Below are 23,385 nucleotides of genomic sequence, written 5' to 3'. Positions count from 1 at the left end.
TCAATGCACAATCATTAATCCACCCCCAGCCTAATTCTCATCAGTCTCCAATCTTCTGAAGCAGAAAGACAGTACTGTTCATCACCTTTAGTCTGCTGAACTATGTTATCATCACTGTACTCAGTGAAATATTTTAAAACGAACCCTAGATGTCTTATCATTATTTCCTACATACATGTATATGTGTGTGTGTATAATATTCTTAAAAAGATACTATTATCCAGTTATTCCTAATTGAACATTTTACAGTTTCATCCTTGTGAAAGGCACAGTACAGATTTCACTTTTAAGCAGAAAAACGATTTCCCATGAAGAAACAGTGTTGTAGTGTTATGTTTGAAGTTACAAGATGTGAGGAGGGGCAATGTGCATGTATAGTTAAAGCTACACTTAATCCATTTGTGGAGCTTGGCTCCAAGAACGGCAAATTTCGGTCCTAGCTGACCTGGTGGCAGTGAACTTGAGACCTTGCTACAAGGGTTTCATTTTTTTCTCCCTAATCTCTCGAAGGCAAGCTGTGGGAAGGAGACTGAGTTGCTCTGCTGTGTCAAGGCATGTTTAAACTTGTTTCTTTTTCCAAAATGTACAAGTTGCTAAGAGAACCATGGATTTACATGAACAAGTCCTGGGAGAGACTTAATTTTAAGAACTGCCTAGGTCAGCGAAATTCCTTCATTTCAGGTCACGTTCGTGCCGTGGGCCGTCCTGACAGGTTTGCCCGGCGTGCTAGGGGTCAGAGGCTTCAGCCGCGACTTCGTGCCTGGGTCTTGCGTAGCTCCAGTGGCTCCCAGGCGACATAGGGCGTTTCCTCTTTTTCCGGCCTTGTAAAGTTTTGTTTTGATTCTTAGTTCCCGGTCAAGGAGAGACACCCTGTTGACCAAGGTTTCTCAGAGTCTCCTCGGGTGGCTGGAAGCCAAGTTTCCCTGATCCCAGTTGGCCCAGACTTAGGTCCTTTGGAGATACTCCAAGGCCGGGGAAGTGAAACCTGTGAGGAGGAATAGAGTGGGCAGCCAGGTAGCCGGCTCCACAGCTGCTGGCTGGCTCCTCTCTCCCTTCCGTCCCTGGGCCAGTACCCTTCACACTGCAAAGGGTGCGGGCCTCCCCGGTGACTCCTAGGGACCTGGTTCTCCACCATTCCCAAGAGAATACTCAACCTCGGCCGCACCCGCGCTGGGGAGTGAGGAAGGCAACTAAAACCCCGGCATGTAGTCCGAAGCGCATGCGCAACCGGGCCGTGGCGTTTAAGTGCTGGCCGTGCGGCGGCAGCCGCTAGGTGGCGCATGCGCCCTAGAGGGCGCGGGCCGGTCTCCGGGAAGAAGCCGGCGGCGGCGGCGGCGGCGCGGTGAAAGGCGGGGGCGCCGAGGGGGCCGGACCCGTGTTTACACAGCGGCGGGAGGGCGCGGACGCGCGGAACCCGGCGCGGCGGCTGCGGCGGCGGCGGCGGCGGCAGGATGGTCATGGCGCATTTCGTGGAGAATTTTTGGGTAAGAGAAGGATGTTGGAAATTGTGTGGGTTTCGGAGTCCGCGGCTTTTTGCGCCTGACCTCGGCCTGCGTGCGCTTCGAGCGGCGGCGGCGGCGGCGGCGGCGGCGGCTCCGCGGACTGGGCGGGCGTCCTCGGACCACCGCCGCCGGGTCCTGCCTGGATGAAGCCCGGCGGGCGACGGGTCACCGGCCGCCCAGGCTCGCAGGCTCGCAGCCCTTGCGGGGGGCGGAGGCTGTCAGCACGGCCCCTCAGCCCGCGGCGGGGACGCCGAGGGGCCGCCCGCCGCCAGCGCTGGGACAAAGCGCCGGATGGGGCGGGAGATGGGATTCGGCCCTGTCGGAGGCTCGGGGCGCCGGGCGCTCTCCGCGGCCGCCCCCAGCTGTGTGCGGCCGGCGATTGCTGGCCGGACCCGGCTGAGGGGCTCTCCCCCTTCCCGCACCGCAGTCCCCCATCTTAGCCCGTTTGCTCCCTCCGTCCCCCATTTCCACTGGAAATCCCGTGTGGGCTTGGGCCGGATCAGCACTTCCTCTCGGCCTTGCAGCTCGGATCTTTGGTCTGCGTCCAGGACTTTGCCTCTGGGCCTGTTCGCAAAGCGTATAAAAGTTGAATTTAATGTAACTGAATTCCTTGGGCTTAAGTGCACCGAGACTTCCCCTTGTCCCCTGTGCTCCTTCCCCTTCCTCATTCTTTCCACACCCCTCCTACCTCAGTCTTAGTATTAGGTGTTTCTTTGAGAATGACTTCCCACTCTCCCTGTGGAGTATTTTTTTTTTTTGCAGTTACTGTTTTTTGTAATGGGAAGTATGGATGAGCCATGCCTGGGGAAGTAACATGTTATTCAGGTATCTTAGGTGAATCTCATTTTATGTCCGGACAGTTCCAAGTACTACAATTCCATTCTAGTTAAGATTTAGAAATATTTAAAGGAGTAATCTTTCAGTGAATAAGAAGTGTCTTAAATCCTTTTTCCTAGGAGTCTCAAGCATGGATTTACTTAGTAATCCAATCAGTTCATAGTCACTTGTCTTGTTTCTTGTTTTCCACAAGCGGCATAAATACTAGACATTACTTTTTTTTAACAGCTTTATTGAGGTACAGTTAACATCCATATAGCACAGCCACTTAAGTGTACAATTGAAAGATATTTTCTTTGTTCATGAAATTGTGCACACATCACCACAATCAATTTTAGAACAACTTCATCACCTCAGAAAGAATTCCTGTATCAGCAGTCACTACCCATTTTCCTCCTACCTCAGCCCTAGGTAACTAACTGATGTGTAGATTTTTGTCTCTATGGATTTGTCTATTTTGGACATATATAAATGGTGTCATATATGTGGTCCTTTGTGACCTTCTTTCACTTAGTGTGATTCCAAGTTTCATCCACAATGTAACATGGATCAGTACTTATTTCCCTTGGAATATACATGCCATTTTTATTATTCATATGTCATCGGTGATAGACATTTGGTTGTTTTCACTTTTTGCTGAATAATGAATGAATGTTCGTAACAATGAATAATGAACACTATCAAGAACATTTTTGTACAAGTTTTTGTGTGAACATGCGTCTTCATTTCTTTTGGGAATGAAATTGCTTGGTCACATTGTAACTCTGTTCAACATTTCGAGGAACTGCCAAACTGTTTTCCAAGATTTCAAAGACATTTTACAAACCCACTGGCAATGTCTGAGGGTTCCAGTTTTTCCACATGCTGGGCAACACTTATCTGCCTTTTTTATTATTGTGGATGGATGTGAAATGTGTCATTGTGGTTTTGATTTGCCTTTCTCTGATGGCTAATGATGTTGAGTATCTTGTGCTATTGCCTATTTATATATTTCTTTGAAGAAATATGTTTAGATCCACTGCCCGTTTTTAGATGGGGTTATTTGTCTTTTTATTGTTGCTTTGTAAGTGTTCTATTTATATTCTGGGTACATGTCTTTTATCAGATACATGATTTTGTAAATATTTTCTCCCATTCTGTGGGTTGTCTTTCTTGATCGTGTCCTTTGAAGCACAGAGGTTTTAAATTTTAATGAAGTCTTGATGAAGTCCAATTGATCTAATTTTTCCGTTATCATTTATGCTTTTGTTGTCTTATATAAGAAATCTTAACTAACCCAAGGACACAGATTTACTCCTATGTTTTGTATGGGTTTTATAGTTTTAGTTCTTAACCTTTAGGCCTATGATCCATTCAAAGTTAATTTTTGTGTATGCTGCCAGAAAAGGTGCAATTTAATTCTTTCACTAGTGAGTGGGTATTTTGTCATGTTAATGAGGACTTTGAGACCTACACCTAAGGGGCTAGAGGTTGAATCAGCCAATGGCCAATAATTTAGTCAATAATGACTGCAGTGAAGCCCTCACAAAACCCAGAAGAGCTTGCTCTCTCTGCTCGGTTGCATCCTGCTTCTTCCCGCTCTTCTTGGTCGGAGAAAGAAAGCCTCCGCATGCCACCAAGTCAGGCCCCAGGCTCCACTAGGATAGAAGCTCTTTTATTTGGGACCTTGCCCTATGTCTCTCTTCATCTGGTTGTTAACTGGTATCCTTTACGATATCCTTTGTTAAACTGGTAAACGTTAAGTGTTTTCCTGAGTTCTATGAGCTGCTCTGGCAAATTAATGGAACCTTAGGGGAAGGTCATGGAAACCTCCAGTTGGTAGCCAGTAGGTCAGAAGCAAAGGTGACTGCTTGGGGCTTGCGACCGGAGTCTGGAGTGGGGGGTGAAAGGCAGTTTTGTAGGATGGAGCCCCTTAACCTGGGAATCTGGTGCTGTCTCCAGGCAGATAGCATCAGAATTGAGTTGAGTTCTCCAATACCGTGCTGGTGTTGGAGAATTGCTTACGTATGTGTGGGAATACCCCTCCCACATATTTACATACATTGGAATCTGGTACCCGAATGAACTTACACTATTACTGCTGTGTATAATATTGTTGCTGTTATACATATATATAGGCAAGAAATATACCATCTCATTTGGTGTTGGAGGTGTATCAAGTTGTTCCAGCACCACTTGTTGAAAATGCTTTTCTTTCTGCATTCAGTGTTCTTGGCATCCTTGTCAAAAATAATATGTTGACCATCTATGGTCATGGGTTTGTTTCTGCATTTTCATTTTCATTTCGTTGTCTATCCTAATGCTAGCACCACTCTGTTTTTATTACAATAGCTTTGTAGTAGGTTTGAAATCAGTAAGTATGAGCCCTCCAGTTTTGGGCCTCTTTTTCTGTTTCAGCTATTCTGGGTCCCTTACAATTTCATATGAATTTTAGGTTTTGCCTATCAATTCTGTTAGTCTGTGTACCTATCAATTTTAGACTTTAGGTTTTACAGTAGCAATTAAAAATTTTTTAAGGATCCTTTAAAAATTGACATTTTTATAATGTTTTGCATATGTTTTGGTGCATGAATGTGTTTTTGAAGTTTGTTAACTTAATTCCAAATTGCACAGTAACATTTTAAAGTTAGTTGTCTTTTGTTTTTTGTTAATTGAGCTTAGAATATAGCCTACCTTGAGTTTTTGGCAATTAATAAATAATGCTTCTATGAACAAGTTTTTACATGCTTCTTGCTTGTGTCTCTTCATAGAGGAACAGGAGTAAATTTGGGTATCTGAAATCTAGAGAGAATACCAAGTCTGATTTATGTTTGTCTTTGCCTTCATTTCACTATTGAGTACAAATAGTTAGATTACATTTTAATTTACTTCCAATCCTGGAATTGGGACTGATAGCTCTCTAAAATGGAGCTTAAAAAGCTCTAAAAGAGGGCTAAATGAACTAGGAAAGTCTAGAAACTAAATAAATAACTTCAGACAATTTGATAGTTTTCTGTTGAAGACAACTTAAAAATTTATGTATTCCAGGATCATTTATAAAATAAATTCTTAAAATAGGGAACTTAATATAATAATTCCACCTTTCTCCCCCAATATTTAAGGTGGCACTGTCAGAACAAAATAAATTTTGTCAAAGTGCAGTAATGGGAACCTTTAAAGTTTAAGGTTTCTACTAAAACAACCTATTAATTGTTTTTTTTTCCCTGCATAAAGACAAACCTTTTTGTTGTGGCATTTTGTTAGAGCAAAGTTTGAATTATTGAAACTCTCTTCAGTTTCTTTTGAGAGCAGCACATCCTGTCTTTTTCCTCACAGTTTTATTTTCCTAAAGCTATATGCTACATATAAATTCTTTTTCTTAATACTGTACTTTGAAGAGAAAAATGTATTCAGCACTTCCTACACAGCAGGTGTTTTGTTGCTGATAAGTCAGTTTTTGCCACAACGGGTAGTGCCATTGATAATCAAGTTGAAAATGTTATTCTTCTGTCTTAAAATTGGACAGCAAAAATAATTTTGATAACAGAAATCTACACCATTGCCTTTAGTATATAAAAACAGTTGTTAGCCTTTCAAAAGATTATGTAACTTTAAAGTTATTGACAAATATTATAGTGAGGAAATGTCACTATACACTGCTTCTTAGAGTTGATTGCTAGTTTATAATACTCTTGAGATTATGTCAACATTGTCAACATTGTGCTATACTAAGTAAAATGGGTTTGTATTTTTATATAGACCCATTTTATTTAATTCAGGCGTTAAAAATGGTTTTTAAGGAATAGATTTCATAATGGAAAAAATAAGCAAGCACAACGTACCTGATATAATACCTTATAAACTTAATTTTATATAATCCCAGTCTGTGTAAGATATGAAGAAATCTGCTAGAGACACCAGGTTTCTTTAACATGCATCACATTGCAATGACATTTTTAGTTAGGCGATTTTTTCCAAAGATTATCTCTAGTCAGCACATCAAGAGAGAATGAGTAGCAATTATTTTAGGTATTTTTATCCTGAAGTTTTAATTTTTTTCCTTATTTCTTTTACTATTTAGTTAATACAGAAATCTCATTCTACTTACTCATGGCTCTCACTGGTATTGTCATACTTTACTTTTAAATAAAATTGCAGCTGTTTGTTATATATCCAAAATTTGATATATCATTACACAGATAAGCTGGGAGGATTAACATTTTTTTAAATCTGCAGTTACTATTAATAGGACTTTGGAATGCAAAATATTATTATGTTTTTGCTTGATTATTTAATCTAAATTTAGTATCCTGGATGAGACTAACAACCATGCATAACCACACACACACACACAAACACAGTCTTTGAGGTTATTTATCTATATGAAAATTTAAAAATACATACCATTAGAAAATTAGTTGAGGTGACAATAGAAATACAGAATGTAGACTTTGTTTTTATAACTTGAAATTTCCAAGTATAGTAGTTGGGGTACCTGCTTAGGATATGACCCAACTGGATGATATAATAAAAATTTAAAAAGTATATATGTATATATATTTACATATATACATTAATTAACAGATTTGCAAAATTCACATGATTCAGTATTTAAAAGGTACAGAAAGAATGTAGTATAATATATCTGTCCTTTTCTGCAGCCATGGAGAGCTCCCCAAATGCACTCACTATTACCAATTTCTTATGTAACCTTCCAGACATAACCTATGTATATATACAATCAAATAACATACACCAAGTTAAAATATGTTTTGTGTAACTGTTTGCTAGTTACCCATGCCCAAATTGGACTCTTATCAAGCTATGAAAATGCATATTACAGATTCACCTAACTTGATTCAAGTAGACTTGACAGGTAGACATTATAAAATTACAGTAGTTTAGATGGCACTAGATTTTATTGTGAGGCCCTTAGATATTTTTTGGGGGGGTGGAGTAGTTTATTTTGTATTTTTGAATCACAGGAGAAATTTGAAAGTGAGAAATTGATACAAATTTGGCTGCATAAGTTCATTTTGGGAAGGATTTTAGAACAGTGATACAAAAAGGTAAAAATTATTACTTGATAGGTAAAACAGAAGAATATAGGCAAAAATAAAATGTATAGTCATTTCTTCTATCTTACAAGATTTTCTTTGGAAACACGAAATTCAAAATGGGTTTTACTGTATATTCTGTATCTTGGTATTTTCAAATGATGTTACCATCAAGCATTTTTCTTGTTTGTTTAATATTCTTTGAAACTATTTTCAGTGACTTGCATAGGTTTCCATCGAATGGATAGGTCGTAATTTTTTTTTAAGCCACTCACCTTTTGGACATTTAGTTACTTCTAGTTTCTGTTTTTGTTTTCTTCCTTTTATGAATTATGAGGCTGAGATTTAAGTATTAATGTGAAAAAGATGACAGTTTAAGAAGGTAACCTTCTCTGTCTTTGCAAGCATAGACTGAAGTTTTTGAGAAAGCTGAAATTGTTTTATTTTTTTAATTTTGAAAGTAATGAAAATTACATTCACTTACAGAACATTACAGAAAATTTGAAAGATAGGAAAACAAATTTTCTCACAACTGTTTGCCCCTGCTATTTTTGTTGAAAATATATAATATTAATTTAGATGGCTTTAAGGACTTAACTTGAAGAGATGAGTTATAATTAAGAAGATAGGGGAAGAGTATCTGAGAGGTGAGAAAATAGTTTTTTTTAGTGTAACAAGATTCATTTCTTTGAGTCAACCAACAAACATATTTAAGTGACTTTTGTACTGGCATCAAATAGTTTATAACTGCTGAGCAGTGCTCATTTTACATCTTTAGTCACTGTTTTATTTCATTTTTTTTATTTGGAAGTATCATTGATATCCAATCTTATATTGGCTTCAAGTGTACAACACAGTGGTTCAACAGTTACCCATATTATTAAATCCTCACCCTCCACTGATATAGTTACTATCTGTCAGCATAGGAAGATGTTACAGAATCATTAACTGTGTTCTCCATGCTGTACTATCATCCCTATGACCAACTTATATTATGATTGACAATTTTTTGCCCCTTTATCTCCCTCACCCTTCCTACCCACCCACCGCAACCCCTCCCCTATAGCAGTTACCAGTCACTTCTGAGTTTCTGTGAGTCTGCTGCTATTTTGTTCATTTTGTTTTGTTTTGTTTTTAGATTCCACACACAAATGAAGTTATGTGGTATTTGTCTTTCTCCACCTGGTTTATTTCACTTAACCTAATACCCTCTAGGTCCTCCCATGTTGTTGCAAATGTCAGGATTTCTTTTTTTTTCATGGCTGAATAACATTCCGTTGTGTATATGTACCACATCTTCTTTATCCAGTCATCTATTGATGGAGACTTAGGTTGCTTCCATAACTTGGCTATTGTAAATAATGCAGCAGTAAACATGGGAGTGCATATATCTCTTTGAATCTGGGATTTTGTTTTCTTTAGGTAAATTCCTAGGAATAGAATTACTGGGTTGTATGGTATTTCATTTTTAGTGTTTTGAGGAACCTTGATGCTGCTTTCCACAGTGACTGCCCCAGTTGACATTCCCACCAACAGTGTAAGGAGGGTTCTCATTTCTCCACATCTTTGCCAACACTTGTTATTTCTCATCTTTTTGGGTAGTGGCCATTATTCTACCTGTGTGAAGTGATACCTCATTGAGGTTTTGTTTTGCATTTCTTTGATGATTAGTGATGTGGAGCATTATTTCATGTGCCTGTTGGCCATCTGTATTTCTTATTTGGAAAAACATCTGTTCAGGTCCTCTGCCCATTTTTTAATTGGGTTATTTGTTCTTTGGGTGTTGAGGCATGAGTTCTTTATATATTTTGCATCTTAACCCCTTATCAGATTGACTCATTTGCAAATATATTCTCCCATACTTTCAGTTGCCTTTTTGTTCTGCTGATGGTGTCCTTTACTGCACCGAAGCTTTTTAGTATGATGTAGTCCCATGTTCATTTTTTATTTTGTTTCCCTTGCCTGGGGAGATGTGATCAGGAAAAAATTGCTCATGCTTATGTTCAAGAGATTTTTGTCTCTATTTTCTTCGAGAGTTTTATGGTTTCATGACTTACATACAGGTCTTTGATCCATTTCAAGTTTACTTCTGTGTATGGAGTTAGACAGTAATCCAGTTTCATGCTCTTTCATGTAGCTGTCCAGTTTTCCCAGCATCAGTTAACTGCCTTTTCCTCATTGCATATTCATGGCTCCATTATCATATATTTATTGACCATATATGCATGGGTTTATATCTGGGCTCTCTATTCTGTTCCATTGATCTGTGGGTCTGTTCTTGTGCTGGTACCATACTGTTTTGGTTACTGTAGCTTTGTAGTACAGCTTGAAGTGAGGGCACATAATACCCTCAGCTTTGTTCTTTCTCAGGATGGCTTTGGCTATTTGGAATCTTTTGTAGTTCCATATGAATTTAAGTATTTTTTGCTCTAGTTCATTGAAAAATGCCATTGGTATTTTAATAGGGATTGAATTGAGTCTCTACATTGCTTTAGGCAGGATGGCCATTTTGACAGTATTAATTCTTCCTATCCATGATCATGGGATAGATTTCCCTGTGTCTTCTCTAATTTCTTTCATGAGTGTCTTACAGTTTTCCGAGTACAGGTCTTTCATCTCCTTGGTTAGGTTTATTCCTGGGTGTTTTATTCTTTCTGATGCAGTTGTAAATGGAACTCTTTTCCTGATTTCTTTTTCTGATAGTTCATTGTTAGTATATAGGACAACAACAGATTTCTGTGTGTTAATTTTGTATCCTGCAGCTTTGCTGACAATCCAGTTATTAGTTCTTAACAGTTTTTTGGTGGAGTCTTTAGGATTTTCTGTTGTAATATTATGTCTTCTGCAAATAGTGACAGTTCACTGTTTTCTGCTTTAGCAATATCTTGTCATTAGCTGTGCAGGATAGTTTTAGTGATCATGTCTGAAAATTTCAGTGTATAAATATAACTAACATTTACTGGAAGAGATTGTAACTTGTGGTTGAATGTCTTGTTTACTTATAGAAAAACTGCTTGCATTTATTTTTATCCTTTTCTTTCTAGCAGTTTTCAAGGCAAAAGTGGCACTGGAGAGCTGTTATTGCGTATTTGTTGAATTCCCATCAAAAGCATCTAGAAGATTCTTCACTAGAGGGACCATTGTTCAAAGAAAAAAAATAGCCTTAAAATTATTTCAATGTTTTGTCATGCTTTTCAGAGCAGGCAGGTTAAAGTGAGACTATACCAAACACATATTAATGTTATATTTTGCAGTGACTTGTCCAAGGTTATCTAATAAATGTCAGTGAGAGTTCCAGTAAAAGGAAAACTAAAGAGGTGGAAGTGGTATTTATTTTTGAGGTATTTTGGAGTTGAGAGGAAGGTTTAGGCATGTTGCTGTTGTTTATAGGAGAGCAGCTCCTGACTCTTCCCTTTCCAAAATCTTTTTTTACAAAAATTAAGAAGTAAACTAAGTAAAATCAACTTTTAAATTCATATTTTGATTGTATACTCTACTGCCTTTTTTCCAGCTCCTGAGCTCATGAGAAGTGAAGAATAGCCAGATTTAGTATTTTTAGTGTTTAATTTACTGTTGTCCTTTAAGGTTCTTTGAAGGTGAAGTTTCAAACCATTAACTAAAATCTGTGGAAGTTATAGCTTTGTGTTTTTCCACCATTACTATTGCAGGATCTTTAAAAACCCAGGTACATAAATGGTTCTATTTTCATTAAAAAATGAATGTGATAGCATTGTTAGTAGAGACATGAATGTTTTTCTTCAAGTGTAAATAGATTGTATTTTGTATCTATTTTTAACACTTCCTAAGTACAAAATCATTGTTACCAAGTCAACCAGAAAAGGATACCTTTGAGTCTCCAAAATAGGTTTGATGATTTATTTAGACTTTTTACTTGAAAAAAGGATATCTCACTTGTAGACTGTATTAGACTAAAAAAATATCTTTGGTGACTTTACTTAACAACTTAACTATCTTTTCAGTTAAACCTCAGTTAATAATTCAGGTGTAAAGCAATTTGCATAATATCTTATTTTTGTATTAAAAACTAACATTTAATTGTGTGTATGCAAAAAGGAATCTGGTAATAGAACAAACTGTTAACTGCAGTGATGTTGTTTAAGTTAGAATGGTAAAAGGAGAGGAAACAGTAGGTTCTGAAAGGACCTGTGTGATTCTGGACTTGTATCTTCAGAGGATGGTGAAACTTTGCCTTCTGTAATTATAATTTCTAATATATGTAGTTTTTATAAGGAATTATTTCAAAGATTTGTAATGCTTGTTTGTATTGGGTTATAATGAAATTTTATTTGCCCCAGGTCAAAGTCAGTGGATTTTCTGTGAGAGTGCTACCTCTTAAAATGTGTTGAGACCAGCAGATAAAAGAGCCTGTCTTAGTGTAAACTATTGTTGATTATGCTTCTTGGACTAGCAGTGGTATTCATAGCTGTTTTTGTCAGTTAATACTGAAAATTTCTTTGCAAGAATTTATTAGTATTTACTTAACTTTTTGACTTTATTGAGATATATTTTACATATTATATTCACAGATATGTGCAGTCATCATTGCAGTTAATATTAAAACATTTTTTATTACCTCAAAAAGAAGCTGTGTACCCTTTTATCACTTCCTACCTCACCCTTCCCCAAGCAACCCATTAATCTACTTTCTGTTTCTATAGATTTCCCTATTCTGGTCTTTAATATAAGTGGAATAATATAGTATATGGTCTTTTGTGACTGACTACTTTCTCAGCATGGTGTTTTTAGGGTTCATCAGTGTTGTAGCATGTGTCAGTACGTCATTCCTTTTATGGCTGAATAATACTCCAGTGTATGAATATGTCACATATTGCTTATCCATTGTCCATTGATGGACATTTGGGTTGTTTCCGTCTTTTGGCTATTTCAAATAATGCTGCTTTAAACATTTGCTTACAAAATATTTTCTGGACATATGTATTTACTTAAATGTTTGTTAAACTAATGAATAAGCCAGCTGAAGATAAGCTTGCCACTGATGAGAAAATACCTACTCTTAAAAATCTAGCTGTTTGGTTATGGGTTTTTCTTTGGGGGTGATGATAATGTTCTGAAATTGATTGTGGGGATGATGGCACAAGTCTGTAAATATCCTTAAAATTACTGCATTGAGTACTTTAAATGGTGAATTGTATGGTGTGTGAATTATATCTCAAAAGTTATAGAAAAGGAAAATCTAAAAATTTAAGCAGCAGCAGAAGAAAAACAAGCCATAATAATCGAGATTTAATGTCAACAGTTGTAGTATATTGGGGAGAAAATTGCATTTTAAAAACTGCTGTCATGGTAGCTTTTAACTCAGTTACTTCTGTATTAAAGTCTTAGCTTATTTATTTACTTATTATGAATTTTTTTAGAATTAGAAAGTTAATCTGTGCTCATCATTCCACTACCCCGAAATAATTTTGTTAGAAGCTTGCTGTATATGCTTTCAGATTCCTTTTGTGTATACGTTATTTTTTATCAATGAAAATGAAATCCTACTATGTATACTGTTTCATACCTTGCTTTTTCAAAAAAAGTCTCATTGAGACGTATTTTATGTATAATAAAATGTGTCCATTTTAAGTGTACAATTCATTCATTTTTTTGTAAGTTTAAGTTGTGCGACCATCATCGTAAATCAGTTTTAGGACATTTTCATCCTCCTAATAATTAAATCTCTCCCCCTCTTTTATAGTCAGTGCTCTTTTCCACCCTTAGCTGTAGGCAGCCACTAAATCCACTTGCTTTGTAGATGTGCCTGTTCTGGACACTTCATGTAAATGGAATCATACAATATGTGGTCTCCTATGTCTGACTTGTTTCACTTAATAAAGTGTTTGATTCATCCATTAAAATGTGTGTGTCAGTGTTTGTTCCTTTTTATTGCTGAATTATATTCCATTGTATGGATATACCTCATTTTGTCTGTCCATTGATCAGTTGATGGACATTTAAGTTGTTCCCAACATTAGGTTATTTTTGGCTATTATGATAATTGAGTCTTTTTTCCATTGACAGTATATCTGGACAGATTTTTAAAATTAATTCTTAAAAATCTGCAATTTTATTTTTTACTATAGTCATGGATTTCAGTGTAGGATATACTGTCATTTATTTTACCAGTAATCTTAATGGGTGTTTTGAGTTGTTTCTGGTTTTTCACTATAATAAACAGTACTGCAGTGAATATTATTCCACATTTGTCTTTGTGTGTTTTTGTGGTACAGATTTCTAAAAGGGAATTGCTTGGTCAAAGTGCATGAATGATTTATAGTTTTAGTAAAATATTGAAAATTAGCAGACATTGCTAGTTGTAATTGTGATAATAAAAGTTTGTTGTCAAATTACTTGTACATTTGTGTATTTGTAGTTATCCAAAGAAAATCAAGTTCTGCCTGTTTGCATTAAAGAATATAAGAAAAAAAACTTGATGTTTGAAAAACAGGAACATACTCACTTAAAGGAATGGGGTGATAAAATGGATATGCAATTCAGAAATATTTGTTATTTTGCTTTTCTTTGAATTAGAACCATCTACTAAAAAGGTTGATGGCTACTGTAAAACTTAAAGAATCTGCATGGGTATACTTTAAGTAAAAAACCTTCAAACTGGGTAATCTCAAATGGTGGCCAAATTATAATGAGCTGTTATTATAGTTTCAAGGGTAGTATCTCCCCCATTTCCCCAGAATTTTTAATGTCTTGTTCAGGTGAAGACATTGAAGCCAAATGGGCCTAGATCTAAGCTCTAATGCTCCTACTGTATTTTTTTTCATATATGTAATATGTATAAATTTAATACACTATCATCTCTTATCAAAGCTACAAAGTAATTCTTCACAAGGTGACATAAAACTTGGGTTCTTTGTTAGCCACTTTGCCATCAGAGGAATTTTTCTTTAAAAGATTGTATGTATGTGTGTGTTTAGATATGTATGTGTAGAGAAGTGTCATTTGAAATATTAAACTTTTTGCTTAGTTTGTGCCAAAGAAAAAGCTCATGATCAGTAAATATTTTTATTAATAGGTTTGTGACATTGTTAAAGAAAATAGTGCCTGGAGTCAGATTCATTACTCAGTAAATGGTCTCCAAATGGGAATAAATGACAAAAAGATTTTTAGTCATGCAGAGTTTTTATTTTTAGTTAGTGCTTTTTCAACAGGCTTCTTCTGCATCTCATCCTTATTAGAATGAATTTTCCTTTTCTTTCCAAGTGAAGAGCAGTGACTAGTTTTGTTTCTAAGTTTTATTACTATTACTATATTAATATTGTGTTTTATAGTAAACAAATTAGTAAATAAACCTCATTCCCCTTATCAGGAATTTTTAAAAATATTTATTCTTTATTAAGGTATCATTGATATACAATCTTATGAAGGTTTCACATAAGAAACATTGTGGTTACTACATTCACCCATATTACCAAGTCCCCCAGATATCCCACTATAGTCGCTGTCCATGAGGGTAGTAAGATGCTATAGAGTAACTGTCTTTTCTGTGCTATACTGCCTTCCCCATGCCTTCCTTACATTATGTGTACTAATGATAACGCCCCTTAATCCCCTTCTCCCTTTCTGCCTGCTGTCCCCATCCCCTTTCCCTTTTGTAAGCATTTGTCCCTTTTTGGAGTCTGTGAGTCTGCTGCTGTTTTTGTTCCTTCAGTTTTTGCTTTGTTGTACTCCACAAATGAGTGAAATCATTTCGTACTTGTCTTTCTCTGCCTGGCTTATTTCACTGAGTATAATAGCTTTTAGCTCCATCCGTGTTGTCACAAATGGTAGGATTGTTTTCCTTTTATGGCTGAATAATATTCCATTGTGTATATGTGCCACATCCTTAACCATTCATCCACTGATAGACACTTAGGTTGCTCCTGTATCTTGGCTATTGTAAATAGTGCTACAATAAACATAGGGGTGCATATGTCTTTGAATCTGTGATCTTGTTTCTCTTGGTAAATTCCAAGGAGTGGAATTCCTGGGTCAAATGGTATTTCTATTTTCAGTTTTTTGAGGAACCTCCATACTGCTTTCCACAATGGTTGAACTAATTTACATTCCCACCAGCAGTGTAGGACAGTTTCCCTCTCTCCACATCTTTGTCAGGGTTTGTTGTTCCTAGTCTTTTGGATGTTGGCCATCCTAACTGGTGTGAGGTGATATCTCATTGTGGTTTTAATTTGCATTTTCCTGATAATTAGCAATGTGGAGCATCTTTTCATGTGCCTGTTGGCCACCTGAATTTCTTCTTTGGAGAAGTATCTGTTAAGATCCTCCACCTTTTTTTTAATCGGGTTATTTGCTTTTTGGTTGTTGAGGCATTAGAGCTCTTTATCTATTTTGGATGTTAACCTCTTGTCAGATATGTCGTTTTTGAATATGTCCTCCCATACTGCAGGATGCCTTTTTGTTCTACTGATGGTTTCCTTAGCTGTGCAGAAGCTTTTTAGCTTGATGTAGTCCCATTTGTTCATTTTTGCTTTTGTTTCCCTTGCCTGAGGAGATGCGTTCAGAAAAAAGTTGCTCATGTTTATATTCAAGAGATTTTTGCCTATGTTTTCTTCTGTGAGTTTTATTCTTTCATGACTTACATTCAGGTCACTGGTCCATTTCAAGTTTACTTTTATGTATGGAACTAGACAATAATTGAGTTTCATTCTCTTACATGTAGCTGTCCAGTTTTGCCAGCATCAGTTGTTGAAGAGGCTATCATGAGCTTAATTTATTAGTAGGCTTTTTCACCTTTAAAATTGATATTTCTAATGTTTTTTTTTTTTTTGCTATGACTTGCTAATTTAGTGTTCATTGAATTAAACAGCAGTAGAGGTTTTCTGAGATTGTATAGTGGTCTGGTTCTGTTAATTTCCTAATACTTGAAGACTAGACAATAGGCTATTAGTGCTTTTCTGTTTAAGTTTTATCTCCTTTCTCACTTCTCAAGTTAAATTTACTGAAAAACTTTTATTAGTGATTATGAAGTTTTTTGTGGTGTTCAGTGCTTATGTCATTAGTAATGCTGTCTTGGCTCATAAGTCAAGGTTTAGTTATCTTAAACACAGACTGTGTTAAGAAATCAGTAATTCCTCAATGCATATTAAATGAATTGAAATGGGATCCAGTAATGTATTTTACAAGGTCTATGTTTATCTTTTCTAAATTATGCTACATATTAAATAAATTTCAGATTTAATTTTATAATATACCCTTATGAGTGGTTATAGTGTTTATGGGTGTGATTGTGTATATGTATATGTATATATAATAAATTGTAACCTTGTCAAAGTATATAGTATTCTTTAATACAGTTTAAAGTTATAAAAAGACCAACAATGTTAAATTAAGGAAAAACATCTCACCTCAGCATTAGAATTGCATATAAGTTAATGTGGGGTTATTCTTAAGTTATTTTGGTCTCTTTTTTTGTTAAAATAAAAATCTTTTTATATTTTAGGGGGAAAAAAATAGTGGCTTTGATGTCCTTTACCATAATATGAAACATGGACAGATATCGACAAAAGAACTAGCAGATTTTGTAAGAGAAAGGTATGTATTTTTTTAATAAGTCATTTAACTGTTCATTACCAAGTTAAATTTTGGAAAATAATTGAGATCATTATGCCTTTTAGTCCTGTTTATATCAGTCACCAGAAGAATTCCAGGACTCTTGGTCATCCCTTCTTTACCCAGGATCTAATTGCTTTATGATTCTGTGGGCAGTGAGACAAACTCTCTTTCCACTCCCCCTCCTCTGCATAATTTTTTTTCATAGCACGAAACAACCATCTGAATGCGAGTAATATTTTACTTATTTGTCTATCTCTTCCCACTAGAATATATAATAAACCCCATAAGGGTAGGGAGTTTTTGTCTTTGTTCTTACTGTTCTCTTTCCTGCCCTTACTAGGCCCTCAGTGCCGATGTTCTGATACAATGAATTTCTAACTTCACTGATCCAAACTATCATCAATGTTGCCTGCAGTGCAGCAGTAACTCCTAACTGGTCTATCTACATTCATTCTTGTTCTTCTGTAACTTATTCTCTGCGCTGTAATTGTGTTTTTTTAAAACTGCGGAGTAGTGTATTACCTCTTCTGTTGAAACCATTTCAAAGGCTTCTCATTGTTCTTAATATAGGCCTGCATGGTCTGACCTGCAAAGTACCTTTCAAACTTAAGCTCACACTAGTCTTTTTCTTTCCTCTGCAGAGACATTGGCCATTTTATTGACAAGCTTCTTCCAGTCCAGACTTTGTCATGTTATTTCTGTCTTCACTTAGAATGCCTATATATCCTTTAGAGCTCAGCAATGTGGTTACTTCTCCAGGGATGCATTTCCTAATCTCTCTGACTAGGTTGAAAACCTCTATTTTGACTTTGTGTGCAGCAACCTGGCAATTCTTGCCTATTCTGATAATTTAGCTGCAGAGTCTTTTGGATTTTCTATGTGGATAAATGACCTTCTGCAAATGACTGTTTTCTCTCTTCCTTTCCAGTCCGTATACCTTCTATTTCTTTTTCTTGACCCATTGTAGTGACTTAACACGTCCAGTGAAATGCTGAATAGAAACGGTGATGTCAGGCATTCTTGTCTTTTTCCATTCTCATATTTCACTCTTAAATATATTGTAAGTTTTCTCCTACTATTAGCGAGATTATGGATATTCCCTTTTACAATACTATTTTGGTAAGGGTTTTGTTTCTTTAAAATCGTGAGTGGATGTTAAATTCGGTTAAATATTTTTCTTGTATCTATTGAGCAGATAGATTTTTTTTTCTCTTTATTTTTTCCCTCAATCTGAATTTTATTGAATTTTGCATGTTAAACTAACTTCCCATTACTGGTGTAAACCCAACTTGGTGGAGATGTATTACCATTTTTAATGTATTGGTGGATCATTTTGCTGCTATTTTATTTATGATTTTTGCATCTATATTTGTGAGATTTGCCTGAAAATTTCTTTGTCTAGCTGTCGTTGTTAGGTTTTGGTGTCAAGATTTGTTGGTCTCATAAAATGAGTTGGAGGGCATACCCTATATTCTCTGGAAAAACTTGGGGAAGGTTATAGTTTCTTACATATTTCATAGGATTTTCTGGTAAAGCTATGTGGTTTTGAAATTGTCGGAAGGTTTTAAATTACATATTCAGATTCTTTTAATAGCTTTATGACTAGTCAGATATTCCAGTTCTGTGAGTTTTATGAGTTATATTTTTAAGGAATTCTTCTATTTCAACTGAATTTTCAAATTTATTGGCAAAAAGTTGTTCTTAATATCTTTCTGTGAACTTTTAAAATGCAGGATCTGTTCCACTTTTCATTCCTGACATTATCTATGCCTTTTCTTTTTTCATGATCAATCTCATTTGACATTTGTTGGTTTTAATGTTCTTTTATAAGAACCAACTGTTGACTTCGTTGATCCCTTCTTTTTGTATATTTATTTTCTATTTCATTAACTTCTGTTCTTTATTTTCTTTGACTTTGTATTCAGTTGCTGTCTTTTGCCTGACTTTTTGAGATAGATGCTTCATGATTTTTAGCCCTTTTTTCGTGATTCTGATACTCATTTATGTCTATTAATTTCCCTCAAGCATTACCTTTGTTGCATCCCACTTGTTTTGAGAAGTAGAATTTTCATTTTATTTAGTTTAAGTATAAAATTTCATTGTGCTTTCTTTTCTTCCTGGGTTATTTAGAAGTGTGTTTCTTAATTTCCAAATATATGTTAATTTTTAAAGTAAATTTTTGCTATTGATTTCAAGCTAAATTGCATTGTGGTTAGAGAATGCACTATGATTTCTGTGTTTTGAAATTTGTTGACAGTTGGTTTATGGACCAGGATAGAGTAAATTTTGGTAAATATCTGCATATAACATGAAAAGACTATATATTGCATTTTTTGGGTATAGGGGTCTATATGTATGTTTTATGGTAGGTTTGTGAATTCTGTTGTTTAACTGTAATATATGCTCACTGGTTTTTCTTTTTTTTAATCCTCATTTTATCAATTCCTGAAAGAGTTGTATGAAAATGTCTCATTTTGATTGTGATTTTTGTGTATTTATCCATGTATTTATGTCAGTTTTTGCTTTATATATTTGAGGCCATGTTAGTAGGTGAATACAAATTTAGAACTATTCCATTTTCAGATGAATTGAACTTTGTATCATTATAAAGTATCCTTTCTTATCTCTAGCAGTGTTTTTTGCCTTGAAGTCCACTTTGTTGTTATTACAGTTTGCTTTTGGTTAGTGTTTGCATGATATATATAGCTTTTTCTTTCCTTTGCTGGTTCTTGTAACATACATGTGTTTTTTTTTTTTTTTTGGAAGAAAATATATCATTTATAATAGGTACCAAATAGATGAAATAATTACAAATAAATGTAACAAAAAATATACAAAAAACTATGTGAAGAAAATTATAGAATATTATAGGTCAAATATAAGCAAATTATACAGCATACCCTGTTTTTTTTCTTCTTTGATATCATTAATCTACAATTACATGAGCAACATTATGTTTACTAGACTCCCACCTTAGTCAAGTACCCCCACATACCCCATTACAGTCACTGTCCATCAGTGTAGTAAGATGCTATAGAATCACTACTTGTCTTCTCTGTATACAGAGAAGGCTCTGTATACAGCCTCCCCAAGCACCCCCACAACCATTATGTGTGCTAATCATAATGCCCCTTTTTTTCCCCTTTATCCCTCCCTTCCCCCTGTCCTCCTCAATCCCTTTTCCTTTGGTAACTGTTAGTCCATTCTTGGGCTCTGTGAGTCTGCTGCTGTTTTGTTCCTTCAGTATTTTTCTTTGTTCTAATATTCCACATATGAGTGAAATCATTTGATACTTGTCTTTCTCTGCCTGGCTTACAATGAGCATAATACCCTCTAGCTCCATCCATGTTGTTGCAAATGGTAGGATTTGTTTTCTTATGGCTGATTAATATTCCACATCTTCTTTATCCATTCATCTACTGATGGACACTTAGGTTGCTTCCATTTCTTGGCTATTGTGAATAGTGCTGCAATAAACATTGGGGTGGATCTGTCTTTTTCAAACTGGGCTGCTGCATTCTTAGGGTAAATTCCTAGAAGTGGAATTCCTCGGTCAAATGGTATTTGTATTTTGAGTTTTTTGATACTGCTTCCCACAATGTTTGAACTAATTTACATTCCCACCAGCAGTGTAGGAGGGTTCCCCTTTCTCCACATCCTCACCAACATTTGTTGTTTTTTGTCTTTTGTATGGTGGCCATCCTAACTGGTCTGAGGTGATATCTCACTGTGGTTTTAATTTGCAATTCTCTGCTGATTAGCAATGTGGAGCATCTTCTCATGTGTCTGTTGGCCATCTGAATTTCTTCTTTGGAGAAGTGTCTGTTCAGATCCTGTGCCCATTTGTTAATTTGATTATTTGCTTTGTCTTTGTTGAGGTGCATGACCTCTTTATATATTTTGGATGTCAACCCTTTATCGGTATGTCATTTATGAATATATTCTCTCATACTGTAGAATTCCTTTTTTTTCTATTGATGGTGGCCTTTGCTGTGCAGAACTTTTCAGCTTGATATAGTCCTAGTTGTTAATTTTTGCTTTTGTTTCCTTTCCCTGGGGAGATATGTTCATGAAGAAGTTGCTCATGTTTATGTCCAAGAGATTTTGCCTATGTTTTTTTCTAAGAGTTTTATGGTTTCATGACTTACGTTCAGGTCTTTGATCCATTTTGAATTTACTTATGTGTATGGGGTTAGACAATGATCCAGTTTCATTCTCTTACATGTAGCTGTCCAGTTTTGCCAACACCAGCTGTTGAAGAGGCTGTCATTTCCCCATTGTATGTCCATGGCTCCTTTATCATATATTAATTGACCGTATATGTTTGGGTTAATATCTGGTCTCTATTCTGTTCCAGTGGTCTGTAGGTCTGTACTTGTGCCAGTACTAAATTGTCTTGATTACTGTGGCTTTGTAGTAGAGCTTTAAGTTGGGAAGCGAGTTGCCCCTTACTTTATTCTTCCTTCTCAGGATTGCTTTGACTATTTTGGGTCTTTTGTGGTTCCATATGAATTTTAGAACTATTTCTTCCAGTTCGTTAATGAATGCTGTTGATATTTTTGTAGGGATTAAATTGAATCTGTAGATTGCTTTAGGTAGGATGGCCATTTTGACAATATTCTTCCTAGCCAAGAGCATGGGATGAGTTTCCATTTATAAGTGTCCTCTTTAATTTCTCTTAAGAGTGTCTTGTAGTTTTCAGGGTATAGGTCTTTCACTTCCTTGGTTAGGTTTATTCCTCAGTATTTTATTCTTTTTGATGCAATTGGGAATGGAATTGTTTTCCTGATTTCTCTTTCTGTTACTTCATCATTAGTGTATAGGAATGCAACAGATTTCTGTGTGTTAATTTTGTTTCTTGCAATTTTGCTGAATTCCAATATTTGTTCTAGTAGTTTTGGAGTGGAGTCTTTAGGGTTTTTTTTGTACAATATCATGTCATCTGCAAATAGTGACAGTTTAACTGCTTCTTTACCAATCTGGATGCCTTGTATTTATTTCTTTATGTTGTCTGATTGCCGTGGCTATGACCTCCACTACTATGTTGAGTAACAGTGGGGAGAGTGGGCATCGCTGTCTTGTTTCTGATCTTAGGTGAAACACTTTCAGGTTCTCGCTGTTAAGTGTGATGTTGGCTGTGGGTTTGTCATATATGGCCTTTATTATGTTGAGGTACTTGCCCTCTATACCCATTTTGTTGAATGTTTTTATGAATAGATGTTGAATTTTGTTGAATGCTTTTTCAGCATGTATGGAGATGATCATGTGGTTTTTGTCTTTCTTTTTGTTGATGTGGTGGATGATGTTGATGGATTTTCAAATGTTGTACCATCCTTGCATCTCTGAGATGAATCCTTCTTGGTCATGGTGTATGATCCTCTTGATGTATTTTTGAATTCGGTTTGCTGATATTTTGTTGAGTAATTTTGCATCTATGTTCATCAGAGATACTGGTCTGTAATTTTCTATTTTGGTGGGGTCTTTGCCTGGTTTTGGTATTAGAGCGATGCTGGCTTCATAGAATGTGTTTGGAAGTATTCCCTCCTCTTATATTTTTTGGAAAACTTTAAGGAGAATGGGTATTATGTCTTCTCTAGATGACTCATAAATTCAGTGGTGAATCTATCTGTCCCTGTTTTGTTCTTGGGTAGTTTTTTGATTACTGATTCAATTTCTTTGCTCGTAATTGGTCTGTTTAGATTTTCTGTTTCTTCCTGGGTCAGTCTTGGAAGATTGTATTTTTCTAGGAAGTTGACCGTTTTTCTAGGTTTTCCAGCGTGTTAGCAAGTTTTTTGTAGTATTCTCTAATTCTTTGTATTTCTGTAGGGTCCGTTGTGATTTTTCCTTTCTCATTTCTTGTTCTGTTTATGTGTGTAGATTCTCTTTTTCTCTTAATAAGTCTGGCTAGGGGCTTATCTATTTTGTTTATTTTGTCAAAGAACCAGCTTTTGGTTTCATTGATTTTTTTTCTATTTTATTCTCTATTTTATTTATTTCTTCTCTGATCTTCATTATGTCCCTCATTCTGCTGACTTTGGGCTTCATTTGTTCTTCTTTTTCCAGTTTCAATAATTGTGACTTTAGACTATTCATTTGGGATTGTTCTTCCTTCTTTAAATAGGCCTGGATTGCTATATACTTTCCTCTTAAGAGTTCTTTCGCTGCTTCCCCCAGAAGTTGGGGCTTTGTGTTGTTGTTGTCATTTGTTTCCATATATTGCTTGATCTCTATTTTAATTTGGTCATTAATCCATTGATTATTTAGGAGCCTGTTGTTAAGTCTCCATGTGTTTGTGAGCCTTTTTGTTTTCTTTGTACAATTTATTTCTAGTTTTATGCCTTTGTGGTCTGAGAAGTTGGTTGGTAGAATTTCAATCTTTTTGAATTTCCTGAGGCTCTTTTTGTGGCCTAGTATGTGGTCTA

General features: G+C 35.9%; 1 protein-coding gene across 2 annotated transcripts in view; it reads left to right on the top strand.

The window, feature by feature from the left end:
- The first annotated feature begins 1,300 nt into the window (after positions 1-1,300).
- Positions 1,301-23,385, top strand: part of FCHO2 (FCH and mu domain containing endocytic adaptor 2) — a 123,841-nt gene continuing 101,756 nt past the window's right edge. Inside the window, exons 1-2 of one of the 2 annotated variants that reach the window (XM_073235168.1) lie at positions 1,301-1,484; positions 16,851-16,942. In XM_073235168.1, the coding sequence (XP_073091269.1) occupies positions 1,452-1,484; positions 16,851-16,942 (125 nt within the window). In that variant the 5' untranslated portion in view covers positions 1,301-1,451. The remainder of the gene's footprint in view (positions 1,485-16,850; positions 16,943-23,385) is intronic. The other variant, XM_073235172.1, reaches the window with a different exon arrangement.

This window comes from Manis javanica, chromosome 1 (genome assembly GCF_040802235.1).
Source record: "Manis javanica isolate MJ-LG chromosome 1, MJ_LKY, whole genome shotgun sequence".
In the NCBI taxonomy this organism is placed as follows: Eukaryota; Metazoa; Chordata; class Mammalia; order Pholidota; family Manidae; genus Manis; species Manis javanica.
This window is presented reverse-complemented; position numbering and strand designations above follow the sequence as displayed.